The 13,822-nt window shown below is 42.1% G+C and overlaps 1 protein-coding gene across 1 annotated transcript in view; it reads right to left on the bottom strand.

The window, feature by feature from the left end:
• Positions 1–13,822, bottom strand: part of DPYD (dihydropyrimidine dehydrogenase) — a 2,479,659-nt gene that overhangs the window by 810,053 nt on the left and 1,655,784 nt on the right. Inside the window, exon 14 of the mRNA XM_073643235.1 lies at positions 9,587–9,751. Coding sequence (XP_073499336.1) covers positions 9,587–9,751 — 165 coding nt within the window. The remainder of the gene's footprint in view (positions 1–9,586; positions 9,752–13,822) is intronic.

Below are 13,822 nucleotides of genomic sequence, written 5' to 3'. Positions count from 1 at the left end.
TTCCATTAGATGAAAAGTGGCCATAGCAACATATAAACTATACAAAAGACTAAACAAAGGCAATACACTCACAAGTTGGAGAATATTTTTTTGCATATACTGGTCATTTTTGGATCTTACACTAAATATGTATCTAAACATTTCATCACCTCTTTGTACAGGTACTAAAATTGGTTTTAAGGGCTCGTGCACATGACCATATTAAAATCTTCACATTATTAAAAAATTAGGACTTATACCGTCCACTGCCTGTTTTGAAGTGTAATCTGTCTCTAGCAGCAGAGAAGACATGGATTACAGGACGTGGGGGATAGAAGTTGCCTCTCTGCTTCTGTTCTACAAGCTCTCAAATGCATAAAAGAGGAATTTTCAGTTCAGGACAGGCAAGCCATTAAATGATTTTTTTTTCAATTTCGAAAAAATCCGTCTCCCAGCTGCAGGCTTGTTTGAAAATAAACCTGCTCATCACGCACCCTCCTGGGATCTGGCAACGAGTCTTTGTCCCTGCTTCCAGTGTCAAGTCTCTGTCCCTGCTTCCAGTGATATGATATTGTTTGCAATTCTGATGACCCATCAATGGCACTGGAGCCAATCAGTGAGTGACTCATGCCATCAACTCGGTCAAAGTCACTGAGATCAGTTGTTGACTGCAGCGCTATTGATGTGGCGTCAATGTTCCAAATAATAAAATACAACAGGAAGAGTGGTTAAGACTCAGTTCTAGACCTGGAGAGGGTTAGAAAAGTTCCACTTCTTTTTGTAAAACAAACTGCTGTCGGGGGCAATGGTTTTCTGAAACCTGAAAATCCCTTTGAACAATGACAGGAACAATGCATGCTGATAAGTAATGGAAAGTAAGGAAAGGGAAAATCCTATACCTATAGTGCTGACAGAATGCTGAAGAGGAGCTACTCACTCAAAAGGAGTGTATGCCAAGTTACAGTCAAGTTCCTGGAGATAATAAAGGAGGACTTCCATCAAAGTTTGAAAGCTCTTAAAATATTGCAGTCATCATATTATATAGCACTGTGTATTTACAATTGCTCATTTTGCCTTTCTACTCAGTTAATTCTTTTTACTCTGCTCTATGTAGAAACAGGAAGTCTCTTTTCCCTGCATGAGTCATCCCCCCTCTTCAACTCTTGACCCAGCTGCTCTGTTCCTCCCCCCTGCCAGAGATTTTCACAGTGATGACTCATGCAGGGAAAAGAGGCCTCCAGTTTCTACACTGAGCAGAGAAAAGAGAAGTATTAGCTAGGTACAAAGGCAAAATGAGCAATTGTAAGTACACGTGCTATATAATATGTTGATTGCAATATATTAAGAGGACAGAAATTTTGATGGGAGTGCTTCTTTAAGCTGGCATATACACCTAAATTAGAATAAACTTGATGCGGCTGGACAAGGGACAGAGAAACCATGCTTTGCTTTTTAAAGGTTTTGTGTGAAAGGACAGGTACGCTTTAAGACATGGACAAGATAAACAATTTTCTGTCCATCAAGAGTTCATTAACTTTTGTGCAATCTCTCTCGACTATTCATCACATATTAAACAGCTGGTAATGGAACCAACAAACTAATTAAAAAAGAAGGAGAATTTAAATCACAATGTAAAACCTAGAACAAAGTGCAGGGTAAGATTCATGTCTTACTCAGGCGTAGCACGTTGATGCTAAGCAGTCTGTAAATAGACCTCAGTGATGTGACCAGAATATAATGCTATTGTCAAGCACATTTGAAATCAAGGCAACAATTTCTATTCCGAATATATACTAAATTTTTTATTAGGCAAAAGCACAAGCAAGTCAGAGGTGATCTGCTGTAAATTAGAAGTGGCTGAGTTAGGTTTTGTCAAATTATATTCATGAAGCATGAAGGTCCTCAGGGATCTCACCAAAAAGTGAAGAGTCTGGAGTGTCTAGTGCCTTCAACAGCTGTTAATTTCATTAACAAGTTTATTAATTAGAGAAACATTGCCCTGTTTAAATCTTTATTACAGAACATTGCACAGTAACGTTCTAAAAGACAAGGTGAAACTGCAACATTCACATTAACACTACCATTCTGCACTGCTGGAACTAATATGTTGAACTAGAAAACACCTTTGTCTACACCTAGTAAAGTTGTTTTTTTTCCCAAAAGGACAGCAAGTGGTTATTGCCGCTCAAATTTTTATTACTGGGAAAGTTATATCATTATTTTTGCATTCACATATTAACAAGTGTACTAAAATTGTTCAACTTCGTGTGGATTCGCCATTTCTTTATAACAGATAATTGAATGGGCGTCTTGTAGAAATCACCGTCAGGCCAGCTGTACATTTTAGAAATATGTACTACATCTACTAATAGCTACCCAATCAGGTTATATGTCAAGCTGGTGAAAATTACATCATACTGACCAGTGAGACTGATAACTGCATCATGACAGTTTTTACTATGTAATTCTGACAGCACCATGATGTAAGGGCAGAGAACCTGATTTCAGCATCACTACCAAGGCTGTGTTTTGTTGTTTCAATAAAATCGTTGATTTATGAGCAGGAGATTATCACTAAAGGACTAGGTGTCTCGTGCCTGCTAGTCCAACCACGCCTCCACCACTGATTAGAAGCTTTCTGTCATTATATAATATACATAGAAAGCTTCCAATCAGTGCTGTGGACGGAGTTATACACAGTGCAGTATTCCAAGCTTTGCTAGATCTGCAGCAGAGAAAACTGTGATTCATCGCTATCTCCACATCATGCTGTTGTCAGATTACATAGCAAAATCCTGTTGACAGATTCCCTTTAATGACCAGTTATTGAGCATATTGGATGACTTGAAACATCCAGTGTTGCACCATTAAACAAATAATAAAATAAAGCTTAGCAAGTATATATTCTAATGTTTACACCGTTGTCAAGACTTTTTTCCTATTCTGAGTGTGTACCCAGGCTGCAGAATGCTGACAGCTTGTAATATACTCCCTGTCTGCATTCTGCACTGTTGCCTAGATACCACACTTGTGGATGTAACCAGCTCTCTCCCTATTTTGGAGGAGCTGGTCACATCCCATCTAGAGTTTTCCTTTCTGCCAGAGACTTGGTGCAATGACACAACAGAGACCATGTCTCCAGTTTCTGCCAGGCCCTCCACCTGCCTTCTGCTTCAGTCTCCCTTTACTGGCACATGGTGTAAGCCAGCAGTGGCAGAATTCAGCTGATTGGACTAATCAGTTAGAGAGAAATTGACTGTGGAACAAGGAGCTGAAAGCTGAAAGCTCTTTCCTACACCAGTCAATCTCAGCAAAGACTGAAGATCCTAGACAAATATGGTGGAGGTTCAAAGATGTTTTGGGGTTGTTTTGCTGCCTCTAGAACTGGATGCTTTGAGGCATCATGAAATCTGAAGGTTACCAAAAGGATTTTGGGTTGCAATGTAGAGCCCAGTGTCAGAAAGCTGGGTTTGCGTCCTAGGTCATGGGTCTTCCTGCAGGATAATGACCCGAAACGTATTTCAAGGATCACCCACAAATGGATAAAAACAAAATGCTGGAGAGTTCTGAAGTGTGCAGCAATGTGTCCGCATGTTAATCCCATTGAACATCTGTGGAGAGATCTTAAAATTGCTGTTGGGAGAAGGCATCCTTCAAATATGAGAGACCTGGTGCAGTTTGCAAAAAAAGAGTTGTCCAAAATTCCAGTGGATAGGTGTAAAAAGCTTGTTCATGGTTATAGGAAGCGATTGATTGCAGTTATTTCTTCCAAAGGGTGTGCACCAAATATTAAGTTGAGTGTGCCAACAATTTTGCCTGGACCATTTAGGGGTTTTGTGTGAAATTATGTCCAATATCACTTTCCATTTGTATCTTTTGGCATTAGCTGCCGATTTTGGCACTAAATTCTTCAAAACTACGCATACAATTCATGAATTTGGCACAAAGTCAAAAATGGTTATTTTTTCTGCCTTGAACTGTTTTGCAGCTTTTTGAAGCCAAAAGTTGCACTCTGCGCAAACAGTGCAAAAAAATATGTCAATATGGCATGGCATGCTGAAAAATACAACAGGGTAGACTGGAGCGTAGTCGTGCCAATTTTTTGGTGAATTAATTAGTGAAAACATCTGTAATTGTTTAATGCCTACAAATACGGAAAAAACACAGGCAAGCATATATAAAAATAGATTAAAAAAACGACAAAAAAATAATAATGAATTGGGTGCAAACAAAAGAAAGGTGCAAAACATACAAAACAATATAAAAAAACAGACACAAAGGCAATGATGAATTGGGGTCTTAGTGTCACTAATCTTAGGTAATCAGTAGGATTGGCCTGTTATAAATCCAGCTTTTAATTCTGATTTCCACTCTGGTTGTCCTCATTCTGTAGATGAAATTGACTTGCATTGCTGAGTGGGAATATTGAATCAAACTCAAGCTTGCAACGATTTTTTCTTTAGACAACCTCTGTTCGAGGAAAAAAAATTGGACATGTGCGCAGACCCATAGAATAACATTGATCCGAATGCGTTCCGTTGTTTGGTCGGATCACACTCAGACTGAAAATACGGTCCCGTGCACAAGCCCTTATTAGTTTGATATTTTAACCTTATTCTATAACATTTTAAATTACAATCATGCAGGATAACCCTTTGAATCCTCCTGATGGGTCAAATTGTCTTAGCAGCTCTTTTTTACAATTTGGGGAAAAATTGCCTCCACCTCAAATTTTGTCAGTATTTTTTTTTTCCCAAGTGTTTTAAGAATGAAATATAAGACTCAATCATACTACAAACACTAAGTATTTCAACTCACTTATTGGAAAGTTTTGCAGCATGGAAAAGATATATTTTTACAAAACGTATCTGTTAACATAAACAGATAGATATTTTTCAAATTGTTCGCCTAGAGAATGGCGATGCCTCAACAACGGAAATTTTCAGTTCTGCTTGTGTTGACCCTCTTTCCTACAATGCTGAGTGGTATCTGATTTAGAGTAGTAATTAAATAAAAGATGGCCCCTTATTAAACCTAAAAAAAAATACGGGACATCAAAGCTTCTGCAATATGAAAGCTAACAATTGCTGATCCTGTCATGTCTATGAGAAGCACAGGAATTATCTTGTTATCAATTTAATAATAGAACACAGAAGTAAATAATGCCAGCCATTGACATCAGTAACACTGTAGCCTCTTGGGAAATCCAAGTCTGTAGAATCTGTCAATCCGGATGGATATGGACATATTAAGGTAGCACGGAAAGAATGGATTTATAGACTGAAGGTGCAATGTTTAATAAGAAGATTCTGCATAGTGATAAAGACTAGTAATTCAGAATGGCTTGACATACCTGACCTGTATTCTTTCTCATTTAATACGTCTCCCCCATCCTTTCTCTTGTATGAATAATTTAATCAAACATTAACCTTTTAGCCCATGTGTTATTTTTTTAACTGAGAATCTTCAGTGTAAAAGAAAAATTAACTGAAATACATTTTAGGAGCATTTCAACTACTTCTTAGATGAAAATTGAGCCTGTTGTTGACATGAGATTGCATGCAAATCGCAAGTAGATATTTATCACTGTAACATCCCTGTTTACAACCTTGGTATACAAGCATGGTGATTTTTGGCTTTCATGTGGCCCAAATGGATCCTACCAAAATATTACCATTTCATTCTCAAATTTTGGCAAGACTAAGCTACTTGTGATTGAATCTGGAAATTCTTTTGATGACATTCCAATTTTCATAGCGGATTGTAACCGAGGCAATAAATAACTCTTTACATGCAATCTAGAGGACAGTAGAGAGCACTCTGGGGTGGATATCCCACAGGCGGGGTACTATAGGTAAAGTAAATCAATACCACAATTAAAAAGGGCACCAAGATAAAAGAATGACAAGATAGTTGTAGTAAGGATGTACCATAATAAGCCCATGACTATTGTCTATATTTGCCCCTGGGGACACAGAAAAGCACTCCCATCTACATTTTAATGAAGCACTCCCATCAACATTTTGTCCTCTTAATAAATTGCAATCATCATATTATATAGCCCTGTGTACTTACAATTGCTCATTTTGCCTTTAAAAACAGCTAATTCTTCTCTTTTCCATTAGGTCTATAACATAATATGATTAAAACTGACTAGCTGAATCCTTCTAAGCTCTATGAAGAAACAGGAAGTCTATTTTCCATGCATGAGTCATCACTGTAAAAGTCCCTGGCAGGGGGGAGGAGGGAGCTGCTTAGTCAGGAGTTGAAGAGGAGAAGGATTCATGCAGGGAAAAGAGACTTACTGTTTCTACATAAAATAGAGAAAAGAGAAGAATTAACTGAGTAGAAAGGCAAAATGAGCAATTGTAAGTACACAGTGCTATAGAATATGATGACTGCAATATATTAAGAGGATAAAAACTTTGATGGGAGGAGGAGTGCTTCTTTAATTAAAATGGCATCTGTCAAGGAGTGTTGCATGTTAGGCAGGAAGTGAACATTCAGATCTTGATGTTCATATTTTTGGAAGGTGGAAAAATGAACAAACACTATAAGTGACTTTTACAAGTGCAAAATTCTTATGGCTTGGCAACTGGTTCAAATTATCTCCAATACAGAAGTAGACTGTTCTCAGTATGGAGCAGTTAATAACTACTAAAAGTGGTTCAAGAAGGGACAAGTGACTTAGTAACAGGGTCCATCCACAAAAGGGCTACTGTAGCAGAAACTGCTGAATATGTTGCAGTTGGCTATGATGGAAAAGTATCAGAAAATCCAATGCATTCTAGCATGCTGCTTTGTAGGCTTTTTAACCTCAATAAAGCCAAAACTGCACAGTGCTGGTTATGTGTGCAAGTCTTACCAGGGAAAGATATGGCACATGAAAGCTCCATTGGAAAAAAAGGCAAACCAGCAGAGGAAGCGTGATGATCTGAGCAATGTCCTGCTGGAAAACCTTGGGTTCTGCCATCACATGCATGTCACCTTCTGTTATGCGCTACGCAGAGAGATCCAGCAAGACTGACACCAAACCACAAAAGGCGCAGCCACAGATGCACTTGGAGCAAGCTGCCCAGCTAGGCAAGCCATTGAAGGCCAGGAATACCCTTCACCCAGCTTTCAGTAAATAGTAGGGGGACTATGAAAGAGCCCTTCCCAGGCCCACTGTCACCGGGCAGCTGGCGTCTAGCAACACGATCGGTGCCTAGTTAAGGACCAGGTGAGTACATCTGCATGAACCTCAGGAAGTGAAACCAGAAGAGGAAATGAGAAAACCCCTGAAAACATAGCAAAACCTAATGCTAGCACAACTCACCTACACAGCACATAGGAACTGCAATAAACAGCACATGACTGAGCAGTGAACAGGGTTAAATAGCCCGCCGAATGATCAGATGTTGAATACCTCAAAATCATCCCCAGACAGCCACTCTCTGATAGTTAGCACAGCAGAATGGATATAATCCCACCATTACGTAGTGCCAGACACAGCAGCGTCCTGTGTTGCCTGTTATCTGGGGAAATCAGTGAGAGACATTGTGTCGCGTGTCCTCACACATCCTACAACACCAGAACGCGATGCTCCATAAGATTGAGACGGTAGTAGCTCCACCTCCAGGGTCAGGACAATGGCCTGCGACCGATATAGCGTAGCACCGGACCAAATTCACTCCCAGGTGGGGTCACAGAACCACACTTCCTAACACCTTCTTAAACATTATTGGAGAACAAGTTCCACACCATTCATGGTAGCTGTATTTAACTAATGTCAGTGGACTTTTTCAGCAAGATAATGTTCCATGACACAATGCAAAAATTGTTCAGAAATGGCTTGAAGAACATGACAAAGCTTGGGTATTAATTTGACCTCCACATTTCCCAGATTTCATACCTACTGTATCATGCATCTGTGTAACTCGCCGGGAAAAGTCCATACCTCACAAACTACAAGACGTAAATCATTTGCTGAGAGCATCTTACTGACAGATAACACAGGACACCTCCAAAGATTTAGGAGAGTGCCACCTTCAATAGATCAAAGCTGTTTTGTAGACAAAAGAGACATATCATATTTGGAATGTGATTTTAATTTTATGGCCAATTTAAGTAATCTAAAAACTCCACTCCAAGAAATAATTTGAAAATTATGCTTTTTTCACCCACATGAATGGATTTTTTTAGACTTTCACTAGGGTCCTTTGTAGGCTCATACATGGCTGACACTTAAAAATATTATGGAACAAGATGCAACGTTGGGATCCTGAGACTTGTACCCTTATACTGTTGAACTATTGTTGTATATATATGTACTGTACATATTACTGAGTTTCAGACAAACCTAATATAATGATTTCAAACATGCGCTACAGTCCTAAACCAGTCACAGCTATTTTAGTGCTGTGCACAGGATACAAATCATTATTGTTAATGCATAGTGCATTAGAAATGGTCTATAACCTCTTCCTATTATGGTTTAATTGGGGAACTGATGCTACTTTTGCAATCATATGCATCCTACACACCGTTTCAGCTGTGCTATTTATAAGGCTGCTGTAGCTTGAACATTTTAAATAATTCCAAAAAGACTAATTTTCTCTTTCATTTTCCAGGAAATCACAGTCGGCTGTAATTTTGTTGAAGTTCCTCAATGACCTCGTGGAGAACCCAGAATTATAACATGTGAATTACAAACCACACAGAGCAGTAATGTGTTTACTAGAGATGAGCCAGTATTTAAAAAATTTAAACCTCACTTATTTTTCAAAATTGTGTATGTGCTGAAAAAATCTGGACCTGGTGAAGAGATTTTTCCATTTTTAGCACTTATTATCACAGCAATTTATAGTATGTGCTAGTTTAGGGAAAACCATTCAATCCACCAACCAAAGTTAATATCTGCATAACCAGCACACTGTTGTAAGATTTCAGATATTCGATGCTACTTTAACAACAGTTTTGCTTCAATAGTTTATTCTCAAAAGGCAGGTGCACAGCTGACATTTGGACATTAGTTATTTTGCTCCAGCAAATGATTCTTTGTGCTCCCAGAAGAAGCGCTTGTTGGCGCGAAATGGTTGTTGCCCATGCGTCAGCTGTGTATTCATATTCTCCTTGTTGTTTTTTAGTATCTGGAATGAAGGAAGAATGTTTTTACTAACTGGTGAGTGCTGCTATCTTTCTGTCTTTGAGGATAAGCTAGTGTAAGAAAGCCTTTACTGCTAAATAATTGGACTAGTCGTGGAGCTGGTGTGCTCAACTAATTTTGGAACTCCCATAGCAATGGCAAGAGAGATTTGCCCACATGGCCACTTTGATAATCATAGCAAGACAGTGCCTAGTTTTTAAGATAAGTATAGGTTACAGAGGTGCAGCTCTCATCTTTCAGATATTTATGCCATATCATTTGTCTGCAATTGAATACCCCTTACAATGCATCATGCTACTAAATGCCATCCTAAATTTCTTGCTTGAAAGAATGGGACCTGTTGGGCACAGAGCACCTTCATTTACCTGCTACCAGTCTAGGATCCTGTCAAGACCAACCGTGTTCTTACATTGTTAAACAATGCAAATATCAAAAGTCATTTTTCTAATCGGAACTTACATGTTGAGGAAAGTCAGTCTTCAATTCAGTAATAGATTTGCACCAGTAAGCAGAAGTCTTTTCACTGATAAGTTCAATGTTTAAGAAGGCGCCTTGCCCAGGACCATAGAGGTGACCAGAGGTTGTTCCACGTATAATCCTAGGTGAAACATTAGTCACTATATCCTGCAAAAAATAGCAAAAACAAGATTAATTAAATACAAAAATACCTGTTTAGGAATTTACATAGCACTGAATATAGATGCAGATAAATACCACAGTACAGGAGAAAATATCTACTGCTTGTCATGCAGTTTGCTAGCTGACATATGACCTCTATGAGGATATAATGAGTGTCAGTCCTGGCCCATAGAAGTATATTTGCTAGCTTCATAGATCAGTTATGTGATATTTCCATCACTCAAGTTACAAGACTAGGTGATGGCAGCCTCAAGGGAACATCAGTCAAAGGTGATTTGACCACTAATGAAGCTCAGTATGGTTACGCTGTAAATTGGCAATATTGAAAATAACACAAGATAATTGGAGACAACCACCCTAAATTGAGGAGGAGGTCTTATAAAAAAAGGCTGTTTGCACAGTATCCTGCAAGTATGGTCTAGATCAGTGTTTACCAAACTCCAGTCCTCGTGGCCCCCAACAGATCATGATTTCAGGATCTCCTTAGTATTGCACAGATGAGAGAACCTATTACAATTTCTGATGCCTTGATAATAATTCCATCACCTGTCCAACACTAAGGAAATCCTGAAATCATGATCTATTGGGGGCCATGAGGACTGGAGTTTGGGAAACACTGGTCTAGATAAAGGAATAGTCTTCAGAAAGAATTTTTTTTTTAATATGCAACCCTTTACTTAAAATTCTGTTCCTTTCAATTAATGTTAATATTTTTATAGTGCTACTGTCTAAGTAAAAATGATCAACTTGATTGTTGCAGAATGGGTCCAGGCTAAATCATATACCATCTAAAACCAAATTCATTTGTTCTTAATATTAATGTTGTGCATTCGGGGATCGGTCTTAAAACTCTATAGAAAGTAAACTGAAATGAAAGAATGTACAAATCTAAACATTTGTAAGACTACTTGAGGGAAAAATTAATGTTACGCTCATGCCCGGACTGACTGACGTGAGCATGGTTAGTGGTCCCACTGGGCCACGAACCGAGGAGTGCCTGGAGGGGCGTGACTAGGGGCCTCGCCAGATCTGACCATGCACACTGCAGCTCGACTCCGTGGTCCAAGGAGGGATGTGGGAGGTGGCCCAGGTGCTACTCCAGGTCAGACCCCAGTCACAGCTGTTGAGCCACACGGGGGAATGCAGGAACGGGCAGGTTTGGCTGGTATGCAGACAGGTGGATATTGGCAGGCACGGCTGGTATACAGACTGGCGGTTACTGGCAGGCACGGCTAGTATACAGACAGACAGGTACTGGCAGGTAGGAAAGCAGGCTAAATAGGGACCAGTACAGACTGGAATACAGGAACAGAGCCGCAGTTACGCAGGACAAGCAGAGCAGAGCAGAGCCGCAGGTGCGCAGGACAAGCGGAGCAGAGCAGAGCCACAGGTGCGGAGGACAAGCGGAGCAGAGCAGAGCCGCAGGTGTGGAGGACAAGCGGAGCAGAGCAGAGCCACAGGTGCGGTGGACAAGCAGAGCAGAGCTGCAGGTGCGCAGGAAAAGCAGAGGAGAGCAGAGCAGAGCCACAGGTGTGGAGGACAAGCGGAGCAGAGCAGAGCCGCAGATGCGGAGGACAAGCGAAGCAGAGCAGAGCCACAGGTGCGGAGGACAAGCGGAGCAGAGCAAAGCCGCAGGTGTGGAAGACAAGCGGAGCAGAGCCACAGGTGTGGAGGACAAGCGGAGCAGAGCCGCAGGTGCGGAGGACAAGCGGAGCAGAGCAGAGCCGCAGGTGCGGAGGACAAGCGGAGCAGAGCAGAGCCACAGATGCGGAGGACAAGCGGAGCAGAGCCGCAGGTGTGGAGGACAAGCGGAGCAGAGCAGAGCCACATGTGTGGAGGACAAGCGGAGCAGAGCAGAGCCGTAGGTGCAAAGGACAAGCGGAGCAGAGCCGCAGGTGCGGAGGACAAGCGGAGCAGAGCAGAGCTGCAGAGGCAGGTGCGGAGGGCAAGCGGAGCAGAGCAGAGTGGAGCAGAGCAGCAGGAGCGGGCAGACAGGACAGGGCTTTGTTCACATGTAACACTGGGAAACACAGGAAGATAGCTAGAAACACAGGAGGTAGATTCGGAGGCAGGGAAACGGGACAAGCAAAACCAGATACACACAAGGTACTTGTAATGAAGTAGCAAGTGGACACAAAACTCACAAACAAAGTACAGAGACAACGAGTAGGAGTTAGGTACTGGTTCAGACACTGTAGAAAAAGGGAAAGATCGGACAAAAAGACAAACAGGTAACGGGCTAGGACACAGTTCAGACAGGAACTGACACTGGAACAACATACAGGAACGAGCCTGGGCATACAGCCCCCAGGGTGGTGTAAATGACTAGAAGTCACAGATACAGGAAACAGGCCTGGGTACTCAGCCCCCAGGGTGGCAGAAACAGACAAGATACAGGACAGGACCTAGCAACTCAGTTGCACAGAACACACTGAAATAAAGTGTTGCTCAGGCGCCTCCCACTGGGTGGGGGAGGTTTAAGTATCCAGTGACTCACAGCAATAGGCTGGGGATGCATTAGCACTGCACACACTGTAACTTTAAGATTCAGGAAGTACCAGCGCCGCCGCCCTAAGCCAGCAGACAAGAGACATGCACACAGCAAGTAAAGGAGTTTAGTGCATAGCCTGGACTGATAGGTAAGTTGGCGGTCTTGCATGGTGGGAGATGGTAAGCCATGCCAGCACGCCACCAGGGATGTTACAGTACCCCCCCCTTACGCCCCCTCTTCTTCAAGCCTGCAAGGGTTTTCTGCAGAGAAGTTGGAGGCCGATCCTTCACAATGGATTCCCAAGACTTCTCTTCAAGAAGACTACCTTTTCTGTCCACTAGAGGGAACAAGACTGGTCTCACCATCCTGGTGACTAGGATGCTTCGTCCCATTGAGCCATCCTCAGCATCAGATGAAGTGGACGAAGTACCAGGAACAGGGTGTAGGAAAGTCTCTCTCCATTTGTTAATATCAGGTAGCACCCCAGAGGATTCAAGAGACAACTGGAGGTCCTCCGCTTGGTTGGTTGGAGGGGTGCAGACACTTGGAGGTAGCCACCACCTTGATAGACTTATTGCCAGACTTATTAGAGATGGAAGATCCTTGCTTCGGGACCATCTTCAGTCTGGTCTCTGAGATGATACGTCTGCAAGGCGGGGCGGTACCTGAAGCCAGATCATTGGTACAATTGTTGAGACTTTGTGGGGACATTGCCTCCGCTTCCCTTCCTTCGAAGACTTCAGCGCCCAGTGAGTCAGCGACTAGCCGATCTGTTGAAGAAGAAGACGACATTGCTTGCTGTCCTGAAGGTATGGGACTGGACACCCCTTGTATCTCATTAGTCCCCCAGGAAACACCATGCAAGATGTCCAGACCTGAGTGAGCACTAAAGCTCTCGGCTCTGGACGACCTGTGGGTAAACCAGACAGCACCTGGAATGTGAACTCCAATGTGAAGCTTAATTTGTACAGACATATTTTGACTGGTTCTGAGCAGGGCTCGTCCTACCCCTTAGAATGCCCAAACTGGATTCTGGAGTTGTTGGATGGGGATCAGACACCGAGTCTTCACGGCTTTAAGCCCGAAACTTCCAGTTAATCCGAGGCCTTTGCTTGCCACGGAGACAGTCACAGTCATCTGTGGAGAGGAAACACTAAGCAGCCTCTCCTACAGGCCTAATGTCTTGGGACTCTCCAACCTTTGCTGGATAAAGACCATCAGGGTGGTCCAAACAACCGCAACGGGTCCGCAATTCGATTTTATGACTGAGTTCCGGCCTCTGCTTTGCCTGACGAACATGGTCAACCTTCATGGATTCTGTGCGGTTAGCTGACTCTACAGGCTAGGGAACAGGAGGTCTTTGGGAGGACAGAACCTGACGTGATGGTATACCTCTATACCTTGCTCGTCTGGACTGCTTCTTGAGGTTGGGAAGGGAAGTATTCTGCCGAGCATTGTCATTCTCTGTGGATTCTGCCTAGGCAGCAGCCTCTTCAGGCTGGGGAATTGGTGGGCTACCTACACACATCACCCATCTGGACTGCTCCAGGATATTGGAAAGGGAA

The sequence above is a fragment of the Phyllobates terribilis genome, unplaced genomic scaffold (genome assembly GCF_046119375.1).
Source record: "Phyllobates terribilis strain yellow unplaced genomic scaffold, ASM4611937v1 Scaffold_8__6_contigs__length_399053987, whole genome shotgun sequence".
Classification (NCBI taxonomy): domain Eukaryota; kingdom Metazoa; phylum Chordata; class Amphibia; order Anura; family Dendrobatidae; genus Phyllobates; species Phyllobates terribilis.
Note: the sequence above shows the minus strand (reverse complement) of the source record. Positions and strands in the feature narration are given on the sequence as shown.